Here is a 22,937-nt window from a genome sequence, read left to right as displayed (position 1 = left end):
TGTTTAGTTTTAGGCAACTGTTTATCATCCATTTGGCGACGGCTTCCATGCCTTCTCGAAAGTTGTGTCTGGTGGTGTTGGGCTCGTTGGATAGGAAGAGGATGAGCTGGATGTCGTCTGCGTATGACATGATGTTGAGTCCGTAGGTTCTGACGATGGGGTGAGTGGAGCCATGTAAATGTTCAAAAGCATTGGGCTGAGGGTGGAGCCCTGGGTAACTCCGCAGGTGGTAGGTGTAGGGTCCGGGAGGAAAGTGGGGAGTCTGACCCACTGTGTCCTGCCGGAAAGGAAGGAGCGGATCCAGTCGTGGGCCTTGTCCTGGTTTCCTGCATCTTACAGTCTGCGTATTAGGGTGCGGTTGGCGACTGTGTCAAATGAAGCTGAGAGGTCGAGGAGGATGAGGGCTACTGTCTCTCCTTTGTCCAGTAGGGTGCAGATGTTGTCTTTTGCGGCGAGGAGGGCGGTTTCCGTGCTGTGGTTTTTTCTGAAGCCGGAGTGGGAGGAGTCAAGGATGTTGTGTTCTTCAATGAATGTGGCGAGTTGGCTATTGATGGCTTTCTCTATGACTTTCGACGGGAAGAGGAGAAGGGAGATTTGCCAATCGCTGGTTTCCGGGCGTCTAAACAAAGCAAATGTTAAATTTTGCAAATGAAATGAGATGTGGTAAAGCAAAGACCAATGGCCAGTCCATTTTCACACTGTGTGGGTCAGCACACTGCTGTGCCACTAGACTTGCCCTCTGTGACACTGCCAAGGAACCTCCTCACAAAGGGGCATCTAAAGGGCAGTCCAGTCACCTCAATTATGTCACTTGGGAGGGGTGGGGTCGGTATTGGGAGGGTTAGGTTCGGTTTTGGGAGGGGTGGTCCTGACTTTGGGAAGGGTCTCCTTGGTTTTGGGAGTAGTTTTGGTCTTCTGAGGGGTACGCCTAGGTTTAGTGGTGGAGGGGATTAGTTTTTTAAGGGGTGGATTGGGATGTGGAGGTAGGTGTTAGGGTGTGGAAGAGGTTCTTTTGACTTTGGAGGAGGGGTTGGGTTTGACGGGGATAAAGGCAAGGGCAAATAACACACTTTCACAGGGAAAATGGGCAGGATGTTCTGGAGGTGGTAGGGGTTGGGAGGAAGAGGGACTGGAAGTGTCACTTGTGGGTAGGTGTGTTGTTGTTGCAGGTGTCAGTGGATCTGATGTATCATGTTTGTGTTTTGTAGGTGTGTGTGAGTGTGCATTTACGTTTGTTGAGGAGAATGATGTGGATGTGCTGGGTATGCTGGTTGTTGCAGATGGGTCTGGTGGTGCAGGTGTGGTGCCTGGGGGAATACTGGGGGTGGTTGTTGGGCCTGGTGGTGCAGTTGGGGAGTGTGGTGTAATGCTGGAGGGTGTGCATGGGTCAGGTGATGCAGGTAGGGTGTTGGGGAAATAGTGGGGGTTGTGGATGGGTCTGGTGGTGTGTAGGTGGTGTCTGGGGTAATGCTGGGGGTGGTGGATGGGTCTGTGGGTATGCGTGTTGTGTCTGGGGGAATGCTGGCTGTTAGGTAAGGGTCTGTGGGTACAGGTGTGGTTTCTGGGGGTATGTTGGAGGGTGGTGGTGGCGAGGGGGTTAGTATCAGGTTAGTGGTTGTGTGCTAGTGTGTTTCTCAGGCTGTTGAAGTGTGTGTGGGCATATGTGTGAGTGTGCTTAGGACACACATGGGAATAGGGAATATGGCTGGAAAAGAGGCAGGGCTGGAAGTTTGTGATGAGTGGAAGGCTGCAGTGAGGAAGAAGGCCAGAGCCTGAAAAGATCTCTGTAGGTCAAGCATAGCACTTTGGATGCCTTTCAGGTAGGCCACCATCTGTTGCAGATGGCTGCTTTGCCCCTGGATGGCATTCAGTAGTGCCGTCTGACCCACAGAGATATTTCTCAGGGGGTCTCCTCACTCAGGGCAGGTGGGTAAACAGGGATAGGGGTTGATATGCATGGAGCAAAGGAGGCCAACTGGGTGGGGAGAAATAGGGAGGGTGGAGATGGAAGGGGGGGTGGCAGACAAGGATGGTGTGGGTACAGGTCCTGTGTGCTCTGCTACCATTAGGGAGTGTCTACTGGAGGTTGACTCTGAAGATGATGATATTCAGTCTGTGTCCTCCGCGGCACTCCCCTCCCCCTCTGGGCCACTTGCTCCTTCTGTGTTCATGGTGTCACAATTGGAGCCCCTGTGGCCAGCTGCTTCTCCAACAATGTTGGCCCTGTCTCCTCCGCTTGCCTGGGATGATGCTGAAATTACATTTAAAATAGGTTTATTGAATGTGCCACAACATACTTGACCAACAGCTTTGATCATAAAACATTAATAAAGTGTACAGAAGATTCCAGCTACAAGGTTCATTATAAGTGGCTTCAACATTAGCATTGCACATGACCTTCTACATGACCTGTAAACAGATGCTCACAGTGAAGTTAAAACCACAGACAGCTCCAGTTTCATGAGTGAAGTTGTCTGATCAAAACAAACACAAGCAGATGATGGACGGAGCGCCATTCTTTTCAGACACTCACCCCCAGTCACAGATCCGGGTTGAATCCATCATCATTCTTTAGCTCACTCTGCCACCCTAGTTCAGACCCAGCTATATGCAAATCAGTCTTGACCCTGTGCCTTATGGGAACAGTCCAGAGATGACTGCCAGGCCAGCTCTTCCCTGGACTGGAAACAAGCATCCTGGGTCCGGTTTTGGGGTAACACCCCTCATCAGCCAGGCTAGCTTGAATCCAGTGGCAAAGTGAGCAAGGGACCCGCGTCTGGGCATACCCTGCCAACCTAGGGCGAACAAAGCAAACACAAGGAGATGATGGATGGAGCATCAAAACTTTTCAGACACTCGCCATGGCCCAGACTGGGCACAACTCATTGTCAGGCCTCGCTCTCTGCAGGCTGAGCATACTGATCATGAACATCACATTTCCATCTCTTCAGTATATAAAAGTACATCTTGTAGCATTCCAATATGTGACCTCAAGGTTGTGTGGCACTCTGAAGGGGTCTGTGAGGTATAGATAGATCTCAGACAACAGTTTGGCGAGGCCTAGTGTGGGCTGAGTGCTATGTAGAACTGTACATATAGCTAATATCATCCTTAACTGCTTCTTACAGTATACATACACAGCTCATGCTGTAAAGCCTACACGTCTTTGCCCATTTACCATGATCTCATTAGGAAATATATCATAGGTACCATGAAATGTATACATGCATAGATATGTGCATTCAACACAAGTAGGATCTAGGGCATATCACACATCACAATGGTGATGTTAAGTACACAAAGTACACTACTCCACAATCCACTACATGATTGTCCTATATAGGGACCACAAAATGTTAAAACAGTAATCTGAATTCACTCTGGGACTCAGAGGCATATTTTAGCCTGTGGGAATGGAAAGGATGGAGTTGAACAGAGTAAAATATATATATGAGATAGTTACCTGTTCCTCTGGTGAGCTATACAGTTGGACTTTCAGGGGAAGTACTTCTTCAACCACTTTCTCTGGCCCCTCTGGAGAGAAGGCAGGGGTTCTTTCATCTGCTTGGCCTGGTGTGATTGCTCCCAGAGGCAACAAACAGCAGCTAAAGTGGAAGAGGTGTTGATAGCAGCAGTGTGACATGTACGCGGTCATCAGCCTAGGCTGACACAGGCATTGGACCGTGACTGTAACAATTACCAACGTTAGCCTATGGTTGCGTTCGCCGTGGATGAAACCGCCCACCAGGAGGGTGACTTCCGCTTGGTTCTGTCCAATGTGCATGTTCAGGCATCCGCCATTTTAGAGGTTGGAACTACAGTATTGGTGACTGTTAAGTGCATCACCACCACTACGAATGTGTTGTAACATGTTTATAGCTGTAATACTCCTTTGTGCTGTTATTTCCTTTGCACAAACATTAATGTAATGCATTACTGAGCATAAACACTATATTACTGCGGCAAACTGTAAACCTCCCGGGACAGTATTTTGGGGGAACAATTCAAACTTCACAATATCAGGGTGCTCATGACAAATTTTTGGATGCATAATATGCACATTTCTGTGACAGACACTAGTGAAGACCACAATAGGATTTATAGGTGGATGTTGGACAGTAGACATTTATTATGTGAATTATCTGCTTTCTGAAGCAGTCATGTTTTGTCACATGACTTTTGGCTTACTCTTCATATATGTTACTATGGACACTGTGACCAATGTTCTTAATTGTTTTTACTCCACACATATAGGTACCTTGTCAGAGGGAGGAAATTACAGCCTCCAGTGTACCGCCCATTTCCAGACCTTCGAACCATGGAAGAAAGGGGTCATCAATAAGTTTTGTTTGAAAAGACAAACAATACAGGATTTATGTTATCATTGGAGACTGATCTCCTTCCTCAAAACACTAATCCCACATGTATTCCTCCTACTGTGAGGTTTACGGTAGTATTTCATTTTCTGGCCACAGGTTTCTTTCAAACATTGTGGCTATATCAGGTGGTATGTCACAATCAATGCTCTGTGGTGCAATACAAGATGTGCTTTCAGCAATGATGAGACACATTGACAGCTACATCCAGTTCCCCAGACGTGAAGATTTAGCAAATGTGAAGGTTGACTTCCATGGATTTGGTCGCATCCCACATGTGGTTGGAGCCATTGATGGCACCCATATTGCCTTAGTACCACCGCAAGCCAGTGAAGAGTTTTACTGTAACAGGAAACACTTCCATTCTATTAAAGTGCCAGTTGTCCACTTACCCGATTTGTACATCTGAAATATTTGTGCCCAGTTCCCAGGATAAGTCCATCATTCCTTCGCACTGCAAAAAAGCACCATGTCCCAGTTGATGATGCAAATACTACCGAAGCGGGCTCGGCTTGTTGGTAAGTTTGATCTGTCCTCATTTTGTGTGGGTGATGTGAGGTAGCAAGATTAGAAAGTGTGCAAGTTACTGTTGTACTTATGTCTGTCTTCCATCCAGGAAACCCACTGTATCGCAACCATCCATGGTTGTTGGTACAGCTAAGGAACCCAACCACACCAGGGAAAGTCCGCTTCAATGAGGCCCATTGACGAACACAGCAGCCTGTGGAGCAGGCTATTTGGCTCCTGAAGGCAAGATTCAGACGTCTGGACAAGGCTGGGGGAGCCCTCCTCTACTCACCCGGGAAGGCGTATTAAATCACCATGGCCTGCTGCATGCTCCACAACATTGCCCTGCAATGGAGCATACCTTATATTGCAAAGGATGAAGACCATGAAGTGCCACCGGTTGTGGATCCTGAAATGCCAAATGATGATGATAGTGGTGAAGAGGAAGGAGCTGACGTATCAAGATCTCATCAACAACTTCTTCTCGTGTGTGTGTGTGTGTGTGTGTGTTGTGAGATGCCATGGCTTTGACTATTTAAGCAACTATTGTAGTGATGATGCGAGGAGTAAAGGTTTAGGAAAAATATTAGGAAGCTGATGCTCTGAAAACTTCTAGTGAAAGGTGTTTGCTGAGGAAGGTTTTGAAACATGCTCTTTTTGTTAGTGTTGCTTTGTTTAGCTTAGAGTCTTGTCATGGACTGTGTTCTCCAGAAGCTGACTATGTAAATTCAGTCATATGTATGATTTCATAGCTAATCTCTTTGTTTTAGTCAATCTTTAGTAACTTCATCATGGCATCTTTATTTGGACAGTTCAGAGTTGTGACTTTAGCAAGTATATGATGCTGTTTGGACATTAGAAGTGGACATGGATTGTTCCTGGGAATGTCTGTCACCGACTTTGGAAGTACAATACCTCCACGAAGACAGCTTACTCAGTGATAGGATGGAAGTTAAGAGCTATCCATTGAATTTGTTTGTTGTCATGTAGTGGTCCTAATACAATATATGTGCCATAATGTGCTCCAACAAAATGTTGTCATGGACGCAAATCATGCTAGTCTCCCTTCACATTAGCTAAATCCTCATTGTGTATAAACTGTATGTAGCTATTGATGTGTCTCCTCATTGTAGGCCAAAGTGGTGTGGTACACCACTAAAATTGTTTTGCGACATTCCACCAGATGAAGCAACACTGGATAGGAATGATCCTGTGATCAGAAACTGTTGTACTGCTATGTGTTTGTTTATTGGTTTAAATGATATTGGATTCCTTCTGTGAGGTGGGCGATATGGCTCCAGCTGATGACATAGACACATTTTATTTTGCCTATTCTATAGGGAATTGTCTGAATAATCCCCTCCTTCCATGTTGTTAAAGTCTGCTCCTGAAAATGTGATCACTGACAGAATATTTAAGTCATGTTTGATTTGCGTTGATTCTGACATCATGCCAGCCTATGATTGGAACAATAAGATTAAAGATGTTATAAGATAAGACACTTGTATTTATGTGTTGGTTTGCCATGGTTGTGATTCTGAGATAAACATTGTGTAAATGCCACATATCCATGCTTACACAAGTAGCTTGTTTTGGCATTATAAAGTTCACATGGGAGTGCTTATATACATTGCTAGATGTGAGATTTACTACAGCAGACAATATGTTTGTGAATTGTGTATTTATTAAAGTGGTAAAGGTGAAGAGATACATTGTACAAAAACAAACATAACAAAAACAGTTACGTAGTCAGTCATGGTGAATGAAACCATAGTTGTAGATGCCAAATTGTTTGAATTCCAAAGTCTAAAATGCTACTCAAATCAGAAAGGGAAAAGTGTCCAGATGTAGTCCACAGAATGAATGTGTTACACACACAGGAGGAAATTAAGGTAGTGGTTTCTAGCTAGCAGTGGTGGGTGTCTTGCCATCTGCGCCTCCTTGAGTTTTACATGAACATCCCCACTTGCAACCACGGGGGGATCTGCTCCTGCAGAGACAAAGGTGTCTGCAGGCGTTTCTTTCTCTGACAGGGCCTTCTTTTCAGTGGCTGCCACAGATGTGGATGGCCCAAATGCAGCTGGACCACAGGAAGAGGTAGATGGTAGTGGAAAAGCCCTTGACAGGGTTGTGTTGATGTCCGGCAGCACCCCAATGAGCAGGCCCATGTTGGTGTTGAGGGAGGCCAGCTCCTGGTGTATGTCCCTCTGCAGCTGCTTCATCTCCCACATTTCAATCAATACCTGACCCATCACGCCTTGGCTTTCAAGACTTGGTCAATGGTGGCCTGGGTGTGAGTGGCCTTAGCGACTTCATTCAGCGGGCTCACAGTAGCCTTCCCACGAACCCTACCCCCACAGGCATGTGCCATTGGCCAAGGGTACACTCTCCCACTGGTTCCTCTGTGACTGGGCTTGTGATTGTCACCTCAGAATCCTGGACAGGGCTGTTGCAACTGGATAGCAGGCAGGTGGGGTGGCGGGTGTGGGGGTCCCAGAGGGGGAGGTCACAGGGGGGTTATGCGGGGGTCGCAATTGTGGGAAGAAGCATACCAAAAAATAAAAATAAAAAATGTACCTTGCCACTGGGTCCCGCGTCTCTGCTCCTGCTCTCCTGTCCCCAACTTTAGAAACAGGAAACAGGGGGCCAGGCTACCTCCCCTAAGCCAATCAGAGCGCTGTAATGCAGCGTTGTGATTGGTCTGAGTGCTGTGACACGGTGCTTAGCCATGGGCTGGAGGGGTGGGCATGTTCTCTAATCAGGCTGTAATGCAGGCAGGATCGAAAAACGGCAGGTTCATTTAAACAAGTGGGCCAGAGATCATGGCCAACATCGTCTCAAGCATTCAAGCCAAGGTCTTCAAAGGAGAGGCGGTCCTCGTGCCGACAGTAGAAAATGAGGCAGGCCGATGTGGAGTAGAGTGGGCGGAAAGGCACCGCTTGAACGAGGCCACTGAGAACCAGAGCGGTTCTCGTGGAACAACAGGAAGAATGAGGCCGACGTACGGCTGGCCGGTAAGATGGAAGCTGGCGAGTGAAGCGCCCCGTCAAGCTGCCCACTGCAATGGCAGCTTGAGCCGATGTTGGCCATGATCTCTGGACCACACGTTTAAACGACACAGCCGTTTTTTGCTCCTGCCTGCAATTTTTACAGTGCATTCCACGTGGACAGTAATTGGTTCTTTGCTGCCACACCAGCTTGATACTCCTGCAGATATTACCTGGACAGTCTTCCCTCCCTTGCCCTTTGACTTGGACCATTCACTAACTATTCAGCACTATAGCAATTTAAGTAACCTGGTCCTGTTGATGACCTGAACTCAGACAGGTTGAAACGCCGTCGACCACCCAGCGTTACCTCTGGCATCAATGTGGTCAATCTAAATATTTTAAAGCAGAATACTTACCTTGTATATACCTTCATTTTCTGTAATTGACCACTAATTTTGTCTTATTTTTAAGCTGTTCACGCTGTTTTTTCAACTTATTGTGTCATTGCGCCGTTCCCTTTCACAAGCACGATTAGTGCACAACCCACATGTGGTTACTTATACATACAATGTACTATAGTGCTGATATAACTTCTTGCAAATAAGGCACTTTTTGTGTTCTTACAATTTCTTTGGGGATTCCTTTTTTCCATCTTTCTGTTTGATTAATTTTTTTGTTTAATTGCCTTGTGAATGATTAAAGGTTGAGACATTGTTTTTGTATGCATACTCTACCCAGGTCTCGACTGGGTTAACAAATGTACTCCTGTTTTTTAGATTCCATAGCTTTCTAAAAGTGCCATTTTCTGAATTTTAACTAAAAATCCAACTTTACCATAAGTTAGGATTTTAAATTAAGAATCCAGAGACACCAAATATGAACTGATTAACTTTACTCAATTGGAATTTACACTTATAAAATGTAATAAGGTAACTCCAATTTCAGTCTATAGGAGAGGTAGGCCTTGCAGTAGTGAAACATGAATTTTTCACTACCAGGACATGGAAAACTCAAAAGTACATGTCCTACATTTGCCTTTTAAATACACTGCAATATGTCCTCTTGGCTGTCCAGGTGCTACCTTTGGGGTAAATTCTAAGTATAAAAAGGGATGGTTTGGGTCTGACAAAAGGTTCATTTTTCCAGGTCAAAATGGCAGCTAAAAACTGCACACACAGGCTGCAATGGCAGTACTGAGACATGTTTGAAGGACTACTGACCTTTGGTCAGCAGCGGTAAAGTGTGCAGAGTCCTAAGGCCAACAAAAAGGAGACAGCAAAAAGTGTGTGGGGGTAAAGGCAAAAAGGTTGGGTGTGACCCTCCAGAGAGGACCAGACCCACCACGCCTTATACACAAAGCTTCAGAAGTGCTTGTTCGAGTAACCACAGAGTTCCCCTTAAGGCTTTCAGATATCCAGAGATGGCATCAGTAGAGGCTCTTCAAAGGTCAAAGCAGGCATGGCCTAAATAGTACAAGAAGCGAAACCATTCTTTACCTTTGTTAACTTTTACCAACAGTTTACACAGATTTTTCCTACGTCATTCAACCAATCATTCAGTTAACTGAAAAAAGTGAACTCTTTGTTTGGAAAGAGGGACAAAATCAAGCTATCAGGAAAGTAAAGGCAGCTTTCTTATCACCCTCATACTGAGAAACCAGATGTATATTCGCCCTTCGTGGCAGAACCTGACACATCCTCATTTGCCATTGGAGTGCTACTATTGCAACCAGATCATGAGACGCAAGCCCTGCCTCCTGCGGCATTCTTTTACATACCCTCTCAGAATTAGAAAAATAATGATGCCAGAGAGTTACTGACAATAACAACATTTCTTCTTCTGATTCAAGTATTTAATCACAGTTAGGCCAGGAAATAGGCACTGAAAATCAGATGTTCTCTGCTGTCATGCAAAGGAGAACAAGATGCCTTTGACTCCACCAGCCTGAAGCTTAAGGCTATCAAAAGCCAATTTTGTCCATTTACCAAGAACAATGAGGAACAAATACTCCAAATCTGGCTCAACAACATGAACCTGGACGGATTTGAACCACAGATTGTATTAGATAGTGTTTTATAGTAGCAGGATACAGGGTTTTTAGGGGATAAGGGTGGGGACATTTGTAAAATGTAAATATTTTAATGTTAATTTCATATTACATTTTTGAAGTTTGAAGACATGCAAATTAATATTGTAACATTTTGAAACAGTTTTATTTAAATTAGTTAATTAATATATAAATATGCAATCATTAATTTAAATGGATTGTTAAATAAAATGTCAAAAAAATGTAAAAGTACATTCCAAAATATTTTTCCAATTACATTAAAAAAAAATGAAAAATATTGGTTTAAATGTTATAATGAAAATGTTAATATTTATATACATTTGATTTTGTTAATTATGTTTACATATACAAATTGTTGCTCTACATCTGTAAGTATTTTTTATTTGCAATGGATTTTGAGATAAAATCTGGAATATTTCACTTTCATTTAAAAAAAAAAAAAATCAAATTAAGTAAAATTAAAGTATGCAATTCTAATAAATGTGGATTAACTATGATGTATTTATAAACATGCATTTTTAGTTGTATATTTGACACTGAAACTTATTGTATGGTAATGAAAAACCACATGCATATATATTGTTGCTATAAAATGTGTTAGTTGAAATATATCTTATATTGACAGGATGCTTGTTTCTGGTCCAGGGAGGACCTGGCTTGGCAGTTCGGTCTGGACTGTTCCCATGAGGCACAGGGTCAACACTGATTTGCATATGGCTGGGTCTAAACTGGGGTGGCATGGGTAGCAAAAGAACAAGGATTTAACCCAGATCTCTTGACTGGGGGTGAATGTATGATTTATTCAGCATTCTGTCCATCATTTGTTTGCGTAGCACTTTTCACCGTGAGTGGGATGGGTATGCCCAGATGTGGGTACCTTGCTTACTGTGCCACTGGATTTGAAGTAGCCTGGCTGATGAAGGGTAATATCCAGAAACCAGTCCCAGGATGCTTGTTTCTGGTCCAGGGAGGACCTGGCCTGGCAGTTTGGGCTGGATTGTTCCCATTGGGCACAGGGTCAAGACTGATTTGCAAATGGCTGGGTCCAAACTGGAAAGGCATGGTGAGCAGAAAAAGATGGATTTAGGCCCAGATCTCTGCACTGGGGTGAATGTATGACATTGTTCTGTATTCTGTCCATCAATTGTTCTTTTTGCATTTGTCACCCCTAATGGGACTGGTATGCCCAGATGTGGGCCCCATGCTCTCCATGCCACTGGAGTAAAGCTATCCTGGCTGATGAGGGCTGGAAGCCCGAAACCGGTCCTACGATGCTTTTTTCCCATTGGGCGCAGGTTCCAGACTGATTTGCATTAGGCTGGGTCCAAACTGGAATGGCATGGTGAGCAACAAAACAATGGATTTAGGCCCAGATGTCTGTACTGGGGTGAATGTATGGCATTGTTCTGCATTCTGTCCATCAATTGTTCTTTTTGCTTGTATATATTCTAGCATTTTTAGATTTTGCTTATATATCCTAATTAATGTTTGTTTCCTAATGTTAAATATACATTTAGATACATTTGATTCTATCTATCTATCGATCTATCTATCTATCTATCTATCTATCTATCTATCTATCTATCTATCTATCTGTCTGTCTGTCTGTCTGTCTGTCTGTCTGTCTGTCTGTCTGTCTGTCTGTCTGTCTGTCTGTCTGTCTGTCTGTCTGTCTGTCTGTCTGTCTGTCTGTCTGTCTATCTATCTATCTATCTATCTATCTATCTATCTATCTATCTGTCTATCTATCTATCTATCTATCTATCTATCTCTCTATCTCTCTATCTCTCTATCCATAGATAGAGAGATAGATAGATAGATAGATAGATAGATAGATAGATAGATAGATAGATAGATAGATAGATAGATAGATAGATAGGTAGAGAGGTAGATAGATAGATTGATAGTTAGATATAGATATTCACTGAAATAACCAAAGGTTACAGGGGCGTTATAGTTAGACTCAGATTTCATACTTACAAAAATAGAAATGACCATGTCATGAGTGATGTAATAAGTCATAAGCAGTGCATTGTGTGGGCATAAGTTATAGTTAGCCCAGGTAACTATAACTGGTGAATTTCTATGGTTTTGTATGTGCGAAATGTGAGCCTAACTATAAAGTCCCTACTTTTTTTTATGTTATTTCCTAACTATAATGTCCCTGTAACCTTGGAATTTTTTTGTGAATTTCAAAGGTTTTAAAAAAAATTGTATTTCCCAGCTGTAAACTGTAACCTTTGAGAGTGGATGTGTGAATGGCTGTATGGGTCTGTGAATGGGTGTGAGTGGATGTATGAGTCTGTGAGTGGGTGTATGAGTGGCTGTATGAGTCTGCGAGTTGGTGTTTGAGTGGTTTTGTAGATGAGTGAGTGGCTGTAAGGGACTGTGAGTGGGTATGTGAGTGGCTGCATGAGTCTGTGAGTGGGTGTATGAGTGGCTCTATCAGTTTGTGAGTAGGTGTGTGAGTAGCTGTATGGTCAGTGACTGGATGTGTGAGTGGCAGTATGGGTCTGTGAGTGGGGGTGTGAATGCCTGAGTGAGTGTGTGAGTAGTGTTGAGTATGTGTGAGTAGGTATAGGAGTTGATTTATGAGTTTGTGAATGGGTGTGTGAGCAGCTGTATGGGTCCATGAGTAGGTGTGTGAGTAAATGTGTGAGTGCGTGAGTGGGTTTGTGAGTGGCGGTATGAGTCTGTGAGTGGGTGTGTGAGTGACTGTAATGGTCTGTAGTTAGTTTGTTGGTATGTGAGTAGCTATATAGGTATGTGCATAGGTGTGTGAGTGGCGGTATGAGTCTGTGAGTAGATGTGTGACTGCTATTTCTGTCTGTAGGTGGGTATGTGAGTAGTTTGTGGGTGTGTGAGTGGCTATATGGGTATGTGAGTGGGTGTGTGAGTGGTTATGTGGGTGTCAAAAGCCTCACTGGTCAGCGTGGGAGTAGAATGTCAGCAATTTCCCAACACCCACTTCAGAACCAACCACCACCATCATTAATAGGATGACAGATAGATTTAGAGGGGGGAAAGGGGAATGGGATTGAAAGAAGAGTCAATCGAAATTCGTGCTCTTCTGTCTTCTTTTTTATATTCCTTCAACTTCGTCTATCACTGATGTTTTCACCACTTGTTCTAGTTTGGTGGAAATCTCTCAGGAACTCTCAATATCTGCAAAATAACATTCCAAATTGTATCACTATGTCTCTAAACTACCTTTTCTTTTTAAGAATTATCTATTTTGCTTTAAACATTTACCAATTACTTTTCGACTGAGCGCCCTTTCTATATGTGTAATAGTATCTTCAAATTCATTTATTCACAACTGTATAGTATCTTCTCATTCACTTAATGACAGCTTTACATTCTATTATTATATATTAGATAACACCTTTTCTTTTGGTCAGTAGTCAATAATATTTCTCTTTTCCTTTTCATGTACTTGCGTGAACCATGGAAGACCCAACCGAACTGATTTCATTCCGGACTTCAGGTTTGAAGGATTTCTATCTTTCTCTATCACTCTCTGTCTCTCTCTCTCTCTTGTACTTGTTTTACACAATGCTCCTCTCGAAACCCTCAAGTTTTATTCTGATAACTGCCACAGACTTCCTCTGAATTGCTTGTGCTGACTCCGCCGAGTGCACGGAATAGAGACACTATTCCTCCAATAGTTTAGTCACATGACCAAACTCTGCTTCAGTTTTTGGAAATGAAGTAATTGTTGTCTCGTACCTTGGCCACTAATCGAGGACTATTTTTGTGATGTACGCAGCGAAACTAAAACGTCGAATTTCAGTGAAGAAAAACTACCCTGAGTAAATTTTGTGGCGCACCCGGAATATGCTGCCTCTCATGGAATTACCTATGGGGAAGTGCGCGAAAACAAGGGTGATCGTGCTGGTTGTGCCTTCACTGTCTTGCACTCTGCAACACTAGAACGCTGACTAAAGTGTGGAATTTTAGCGGCTATTTTGGAATTTTGAGAACTCCATCCTTGAAGCCAGCTGATTCTTTTTAGTTTCTTCTAAGCCTGGTTTTAGCTCTTGTTTACAACTACATTGAAGAACTGACCTCGTGAAGCTCTAGGATTCAGTCAGGTTCTGACAGTGGGTGTGTGAGTAGTTATATTAGTCTGTGAGTTTTTTTGTGAGTTGTTTCGTGCATGTATAAGTGGGTGTGTTAGTAAGTGAATGGGTGTGTGGGTCGGGTGTGTGAGTGGCTGTGTGGGTCTGTGAGTGGATGTGAGAGTGGCAGAATGGGTGTGTGAGTGAGTATCTAAGTAACTGTTTGGGTTTGTCTGTAGCTGTGTGGGCCAGAACAGCACCTCACATGCCCCTTTATCCAACAAAAGTCCACAGTATGCACAAAATGTCTACCCAACTGGAGTACTTTCTGCTGGTTAATTAGTAAGTGCTAACTCGTTGGGTAAATGGCAAGTGCATATTTTACACTACAACTGTGTAATGGACCTGAAGGAAATGTCTCTAGTGACCTTCTGTGCGTTTAATTTAGGCAATGTGATTTTTCCTCATGTGTCTTCTTCCGGAAATGTGTGATAACAAGAATCCTCATATAGACAAGACAACACAACTACAAAGAGGTGAATCTCCACTAAACAAGGGTACTTCCTCTTAACTATATAAAGTAAGTACTCCTTTATTTGGTGGAGATACCCTCATATTCTACGCCTTCAAGAACGCGTCACCACAATTGGCAGGAAACATACTGGGGACCTTTTGGTAAGCTGTCTCATCAGCTTGGCAAAAGGCGGAAAGGCCCTTGCATACTGCTAAGTTGGGCAGGGCGGGGTCAAATGGATGTCTCTTCCAGGGGCCATATTACGGAAGTGCCCAGGGGGGTGCAATATACCTTAGTGCCCGCTTTGCATGCCCCCGGGGCACTTTGGTATTACGGAAGGGGTCGCAGATGCTTGTGCACCTTCTGTAAAACAGATAGTGCTGGAGCACATATAGCACTCTGCACTCTCGGCCTCTGCACCCACGCCATAATATAGACATGGGCACACAGCAAAGAAGCTGTCAGTGAGACCCCTTGATGGCAGCCCTCTGGAGGTGGGAAAGGGGGTCTTATGGACCCCTAGACATCCCCTTGCAGGCAGGTGCAGTCACTCACTGTACCCACCTGCAAGGGGATCTCTCTCCCCTGTTAAAAGTGCAGGCGGATTGCCGCCTGCACTGTGAAACATGGATCGGCTGCAAAGCCACTCAGTATTTCACTTGAACGCACAGCCCTGGGGGCAGCGCAAGTTCGCAGCTGCCCTGGGGGCAGCACATTCAATGTAATAGGATGCCCTTTTCCTGTTTGCGCCCAGCGCACCTGTTTAAAGATGTGCCATGGCAAAAACAGGGAAAGTGGCCTTATCCATAATACGGCCCCTAGTTGGCAGTTCTACTGGCAGGTGATTTTGCACATTTGATAACTTGTAGTAATTAAAAGGAAGATCCATGGACTCTGCTCTCACCAGGAAAGGACAAGAACGAACTCACTCATCACAGCACTCTTTCTGGACAATGATCTGGCTTTCGGCCAAATTTGGTGAAATTCCGTTCAGCAGTTCGGTCTGTAATCATGCCTAAACTCCCTATGGGAAATTGCATGGAGAAAACGCATTTTGGAACCCTGCGTCCCAGGCCTGTAACCTGGGTTCAGGGCCTTTAACAACCGGTGTAGCTTTTGGCAGCAGACTATAAGGCTATGGTATATTCATTTACTTTTGCCAGTAAAGCCAGTATGAGTTCCTGGCAGTAAAACATTGGGTATTTTAGCCCTTAATGTATATTTTAGACAGAAAATACCTTTGTGAAAAGTCCCCACTGTATCTAAACCTGCTTGTTAAAATGTGTATGAATCTAAAAATCAGTTGTTACCTGTGCCATTGCTGACCTCTCCGTGTGAACAAGGAACACAGTCAAAGCAGCACGCGGGCTCCCCCTGTCTGGCAGCCTTTCTGTACCCAGGAGGACAACTCTCACTGCAGACAGAGCGCGGAACCTGAGGGAGGTGAAAAAAGACATTTTAATGGAAGACAGAGGGTGGATCCTGCAGGAAGAGGAAATATAAACTATTGGAGGACAGAACGCAGAACCTGAAGGAGGTCACCACTACTGTGCAGTTCCACATTGGGTCACAGTTTTCACAGGACGAGCTGTTTTGCTAATAACTGAAGCTTGATGAATCTTCACAAAACTTTCCAAAACAAAGTTCAACCAACTCAGCTCCTTCCTGGAAGGTTTTGTGCTGATTTGTTAAGCAGGGGCAGAGAAAATGGTGGGGGGGGGGGTCATAGGACATCAGTTTCTAATGTTAATTCCCACACAAATGATGGTAAGCGATACAGGAAATACACTGGATTAATAGGTGTTGTGCAGGTAGGTGTTCCTTCCTGCACAAAATCAATCACCTCCGCAACACAGTCACCCTTGCACCATGGCGCAAGGGTGCCTGCATTGGTGCATGGCAGCCATTGTGCATCAACGTTTGGGAAAATACAGATGGGCTTGTTCATTAGCTCCCTCCAACAGTTTACCGCCACCAGTGTGTCATTTTCTTGATGTACTTGCAGTGTGAAGTTTGCACCACGTTGCGCCGTATTTACAAAGTGACTCATCTAGGCATATGCCTGACCTTGTAAAGCCCTTTGCCACATTTTACCTGGCTTAGGTATGATGTATGCAGGGTGGGCATTCCCACGCAACAATGCCGGATTTCACTGCAACATTTCTAAGACGCCATTGCATCAAAACCTCAAGCCTGCCTAATGGCAGCAGCTCAGATCACAGTATGTGCTAAACAAGACTCATGTTACAAAAAAACTGCACAACATCTGTGTGAAGAAAATACTCTTAAGAAAAAGGAGCAGGTATATCTTGGGACATAAAGTAACATGTGATAAATGTAAGAGTGAATGCATCACTGGCCTCACTCACACATCCATCTTCTCAAGAAGGCTGAGATCAATGGTTCAATCAAGGTTTCTATAGACAAGCTTCTCACCCGGATTGGGTCTCAAAGTGCCAGGGGAGAGGAGGGTGCTGGGGGGGGGGGGGGGGGGGGGGTGCCGCAGAATCTGGAGAATCACTGAGTTCCATCGAAGAACCAGGTCTTGAGGGTCCAGTCTGTCGGAGGTGGAGAAGGGAGGGAGTTCTTTGCCTTGGCGGTGAGGAGGGAGAAGGAGCGCCCTCCTGTTCTGCTTTTCGTGATCCAAGGTACCGTTGTAAGTGAGAGCTGCGCCAAGCGGAGAGAGCGCTGGGGAGCGTGGTACTTGAAATGGATGGCCTCCTGCTTTACATCGCAGAGTATCACAAGGCCTGCACTGGCAAGCGCACTCCCAGTCACTGCTCCGAACCCATGGATTTCAATTCACGTTCACCTGTGAGTGGTATGGAGCCTTCTCCAATTTAAATGGGGCATAAAAGCCTGGGGCAGGCATAAAAAGGGTTCCCCCCACTTCGAATTACAAGATGAGCAGAGCTCCTAGTGACCGTACCGAACCCATGAGGATTAGATGTGTGAGGTCAGTCATTAAAGTAGGGTCCCTGCTCTACAGCACTCGGCTGGATGACAGGATGATGGGGGAGGTGGTAAGCAATGCGGTGTCTCTGGTCTGGAACACAGGGTTGATGAGAAAATGAGGTATCCATGTAGTCCAGGATGATTGGCAGTGCCTACAGTAGAGTTCAGTATGCTGCCATTTCTTGGAGAAGGTGGCATCAGCAGCAGTTAGGTGGACAACATGTCTTGTAGAAGGTGTGTGGCATCCTAGGTATTCATCATGTGATGGCATCATCACCCAGCAGTGAAACAGCTTGAGGTTGCTATGTGCATTAGAATGTGTATGTTTGAATGCTGGGGAGTTGTTGAGCCTTTAGACGGTCCTGGTCATTGCTGATGAATGGGTCGTGTATTCTCTACCTCTTAATAAGCTCTTTTGAACAAAATTTGAGGTGGAGAGTCTTACTTTTACATTGGCGATGAGTGGGTTCAAGAACTCAATAAAGCCTCAACATCAGCGCGTGATTTCTACATTACAACCAGCGAACATGGGAAAGATTCACTATGGATCTTCAATTAGACCTGTGTGTGAACTGGCTTCAGTTTCAAGAATTTAAAGAATTGGGGGCATAATTACCGAACTTAATGCTGCCCAAGCATACATTTTTTGACTCTACGGCAGCTTTATTTTATCACCGTATTTACAGGTTGCAGCTAACTCGTGTTAGCGGCACGTTTCCAGCGTAAACCTGAGTTTAAAAGATCGCCACTTCTGTTAGCGGGACTTAACGAAAACAAAATGCAAGGTAGGCATTCCCGTGAAAAAACTGCTGCTAAACACACAACCCGACATTTACAAGGAAACCCCAGTCCATCGATAAACCCTAAAAACTGCAGTTGCGTCGGATTAGAGTCCGTTTTTTAAGGCCAGGAAAATGCTGGTCTTAAAACTGATGTAAACACTTGAGCCCACATATAAGATGTCTGGGTGCTGGACAGCACTGCAAAGAATATTGCTGCACTGCCTTGCTCCAAAACAAAAGGTCAGGAATTCTCCCTATCAATAAGTGCACATTCCTGGACCCCATTCATGATAAGTGTCACATCACTGTGATAGAACAACAATTGGATACTTTTCACTGTGCCCTTCTTGCGGCACCATGGCAGCCCCATATTTTCTGAATGCCGCTCCATGTCGCCATCAATGACAGATATGTCTGGAATATGTCAGTGCTAAAGTCATGCATTGTTGCAGTTGTGTCACAAGCATGATGCAACTCCTGCGATGCATGGGGCCAGCCAATCCATATGGCACTGCGTCACCCTTACACCTGCCATTAGGCAGGCTTGAGGTTTTGACGCAATGGCCTCCTAGAAATGTTGCAGTGAAATCTGATAGATTTCACTGCGCCACTCCTACGAGGCATTGTTGCGTGGGAACGCCCACCCTGCATACATCATACCTAAGCCAGGTAAAATGTGGCAAAGGGCTTTACAAGGTCACGCATATGCCTAGATGAGTCACTTTGTAAATATGGCGCAACGTGGTGCAAACTTCATGCTGCAAGTATATCAAGAAAATGACACACTGGTGGCGGTAAACTGTTGGAGGGAGCTAATGAACAGGCCTATCTGTATTTTCCCAAACGTTGATGCACAATGGCTGCCATGCACCAATGCAGGCACCCTTGCGCCATGGTGCAAGGGTGACTGTGTTGCGGAGGTGATTGATGTTGTGCAGGAAGGAACACCTACCTGCACAAAACCTATTAATCCAGGGTATTTCCTCTTTCTCTGTGTGCTGCAGAATGCTGTACACATAGATAAAGTGAAATAAAGAGGAGAAATGAAAACATTTATCCTTGTAGCACCTCCTAAACATCACCCTTGGGCTGGTATTAGAATCTGACGTATTCTGAAGGTTTACGGTTTCTCTTAAACCTGGGAATGCTTCAGAATCCATTGGTGTGTTGTGGGAACGCCCACAAAAGCACTCATTTAACGCCCCTTTCACACTATTTACAAGTCCATGAAAAGTCTCGTAAAGTGGATTTGTGTGGCCTTGTAAACAAGCTGTGGCACATTACGCAACAGGAACGTCAAACATGTGACGTCACAGCATTGCAAGAGTTGCGCTAGGGCCTCATGAGGCCCTTGGATATTATTAGAACTCCCACAATTAATGCTTGGCAAGGTCACCTACGCCATGGACCTCCTGCCATTGCAGCTCGGAGCATCAAGGAGACCAGCACCACCAGCCCTGACAAGCTCCACTCACCTGAACAACAACTCTGTTCCCTTTGGGTGACAACTGGACCTGATCCCCTCTAAGTGCTGACTTCTGTACACCAGAACTTAAGCAACAGCTAGCCGGAGACCAGGACATGCAGAAAACCAGAGACTTCCCAGAGCTGTCTGTGACTGTGGAAGAAGAGACCCACAACCAGTCAACATTAATTTAGGTTATCTGCCATCTGAGGAGTCACATCCAGGGGCTGCACAGACTCTGCACCAGATGACCACATTGCAATGGAGCCCACGTCACTGGGGGAGCGTTTGTTGGTATCCTGTCTTTGAATGCAATTGCACATCGTCGCTGCCACGTGCAGCACCTTCGCCTCTCTTGTATAACCTGCTGCAGATTGGGGTTGGCTTGTAGTTGTGCCGGGGATGCCTGCTCCTCCTACGCCTCCCATTATGACTGGTTCCACAAATGACAGCTTGTTGTGCAGACCCTTTACTTCCTGTCCGCTGCACCTGGCGACCAGTAAATTGCAGCCAGGTCCAGACCTGTTCAGCGGTGTCTATGATTTGCGTGTCAACATCTGAGATCACCAACTGCCTTTTCTGGTAGAAGAAAGAGTATTTGATGCCCAATTCTCTGAAGCATCGCTTAACCACTAGAGACAAGCCGCTCTGCACCCCCAGTCAGGGAAGTTATCTACTTTCACCTCCTCCAGCTTGCATAGCTCCATCAGGACAGTCTTATGATCCCTTTAGGAGCCAGAAGAGAAAGGGTCAAGGACCTGTCCCCGTCAGTGGGTGGCTCACCAGTCCTCCATGGACCTGCTCCACAACGAAGAATAGGGAGAGTGCACCTGGTGGCAGTAGGTCACGCAACCATGTCTCAGTATATGACACTACATCAGCCCCTTCAGCTCCGTCAGGCAGACTCAACACCCTCACGTTGTTACGCTGGGAACGGCCGTCCACATCCTCCGCTGGTCTTGCCAGTGACTTCACATGAGCGATTAGCTGCTGCTCCTCCAACGCTGAGCTCAGCGTACTCGGGGGGACTTAAGGCAATTAGTGCTCAATGTTGTATACCTCGTAGGTCAGCTTGTGACGATCTGCGTGCTCCTGGATAAAGTCAACTGTGATTTTGTCTATGCAGCCCTCAAAGGAAGTGCCTGCTTGTTCGAGGGAGGCACCCACTGTGTGTACAGAGTCTAGTTTGGAGTCCAGGCTGTCCATTGTCACCCGGCGGCCAGAGATCACCAGCTACTCGGCTCACCACCACAGAGGAGTGGCCAAATAATAATGACGCCCTCGTCTGCAGGCGGGCCATCGTTACACCTGACACCCAGACACTATGTATGACATGCGGTGCAGTGCAGTGTGGTCAGCCAACCATTCTCCTCCAGTCAGGTGTATGCTAGCCAGGAATCTTCATTCAGGCGGCACTTTTGGCAATCCTCCATACACCCAAGAGCTCACTACCAGGGGTTGAGTAAAAGGGTTATGTGGTAGAACAACTCATGCCTCCACAACACATGAATGAACCATGCCTGCTTTTACCATGCACATTTGTGGTAAAGTTATGATTGGTAAAGGGACATGTCTGATAAACATCACACTCCTGCCCTTCTGCCCTAAAACTCAGCCCCCTAAAAACTACTCTGACCCCAGCCCCCCACCCTGAGCCCTAAAACCAACCCCCACCCCTAAAACTACCCCCTGCCCCAGCCCAACTGCCCTCTTAGCCTGCTAACTGCCTCTTTAATGTCCCCTGCCTGTGCCCTAAAAACCGCGACCCCCTCCAAGCCCTGAAAACTACCCCCAATCCCTACAGACTACCCCCACTGCCCCACTTACCACATCGCCTCATCCCAATCTTTCGTCTTCCTACTCTTCTGACGAGCTGCAGCCAGCAACTAGACCGTGCATATGCTTTAACCATGCATTTTCATGGTTAAGGAATATGCGTGGTTAAGGCAAGTGTAGTTACGCTTGTGATGTCGGAACACGTGTGGCTGAGACTGCGGTGTTGCTCAAGGAAAGGCAGCACCACCCGGTCACCTCCTCCGATCTAATTGTGGTGAGCAGATTCTGTGTTCCCCAGTGCTCCAGTGAGTGATGGCAGAACAGGCTGCGCGCCCAAGGGCCTGGGCCTGACTCAACTCCTAGGCCTCCTCCGCTCCGCGTCCCACCTTCTCCTAATCTGGACATTGACACTGGGGCTCAATCCGCAGCGCTCTCTCCAAATCTGTGACTCAGCCAGTAGGATTCTCAGACAGGCAGGATTTCACAAGCCTGAGTGCAGCTGTGGCCGCAAAGTCTGCTGGGGATCCTCGCGATGCAGGTGATGCAACTGGGGCCCATTAGGCATGAAGTTGCAGTGCTTCCGCCACAGAAGCGCAGCTCAGGGGCCTCACCCTCCACAGCATCCAGGCAGCACCACATCCTCTGGCCTGTGATGCAGAGAGGCACAGCCCACCATTGGCAATCTCTTCTGTGCACCCCGGTGTAGTGGCGGCGTGCGTTATGCAATGCAGACCTCCTTACGTCAGTACGCAGCAGCACCTCTACGAATCACAGCTCCAAGGGGCGCCAGGCAGTCTTCTCTCACAGGTCAGCACCATGTCTCCATGTGACCTGCCAGACTTCGCCACCAGCTAAAGGCGATCACCGACGCCTCAATTTCTACCACCACAGAACACAGGCTTGGGCCCGACGCGGCCCGCCTCCATCGTTAGGCCGCAGTGACTCCACAGTACTGCCACCTCCCACTCTGGCTCTCAGGCGCAGGCCCAGCGGGGCCCTCATGCCCCGGAGACTGTCCGCACTTCCAGGCATTGGCTGCAATGGTGTCGCAAGGATGGCGCTATGAAAAGTGCTGCATCACTGTTTTTCCCCAGCGATGCGCTTCTTTTAATATATGAGGCCCTCGTTCTGCATTTCATCTTCCTCTGGGACTCTGGCTGGTCAGCCTGGCTGTTGGGGTCAGGGGGGGTTGTTGACCTGTGCTGAACTTGGCCATGGCTGCTCCATTCAGCATTCCATTGTTTTTATTTTATTGTTTTCATTAGAGGTGTATTTATAGGCTATTCTGCCTCTAGAGGCTGAAAAATGACGTTGGGCTGACTGACGTGAATTTTTTTGCGGCTATTTGGCCTTTTGTCACTTTTCTCTCGCTAACATCAAATTTTTTATCGCCTTGATGCTATTGTTAGCGGCAGTTGTCGTCGCGGCTCGCTGATACTATCG

The 22,937-nt window shown here is 45.9% G+C and overlaps 1 protein-coding gene across 1 annotated transcript in view; it reads right to left on the bottom strand.

Annotated features, from left to right (window-relative positions):
• The window catches only part of LOC146808491 (extracellular calcium-sensing receptor-like), a 53,248-nt gene that overhangs the window by 5,182 nt on the left and 25,129 nt on the right, over positions 1-22,937 (bottom strand). Inside the window, exon 5 of the mRNA XM_085623960.1 lies at positions 15,827-15,950. Within this exon, the coding sequence (XP_085480086.1) occupies positions 15,827-15,950 (124 nt within the window). The remainder of the gene's footprint in view (positions 1-15,826; positions 15,951-22,937) is intronic.

The sequence above is a fragment of the Triturus cristatus genome, chromosome 8, assembly GCF_964204655.1.
Source record: "Triturus cristatus chromosome 8, aTriCri1.1, whole genome shotgun sequence".
Taxonomy (NCBI): Eukaryota; Metazoa; Chordata; class Amphibia; order Caudata; family Salamandridae; genus Triturus; species Triturus cristatus.
The sequence above is the reverse complement of the archived record's forward strand: the minus strand, read 5'-3'. Positions and strand labels throughout refer to the sequence as shown.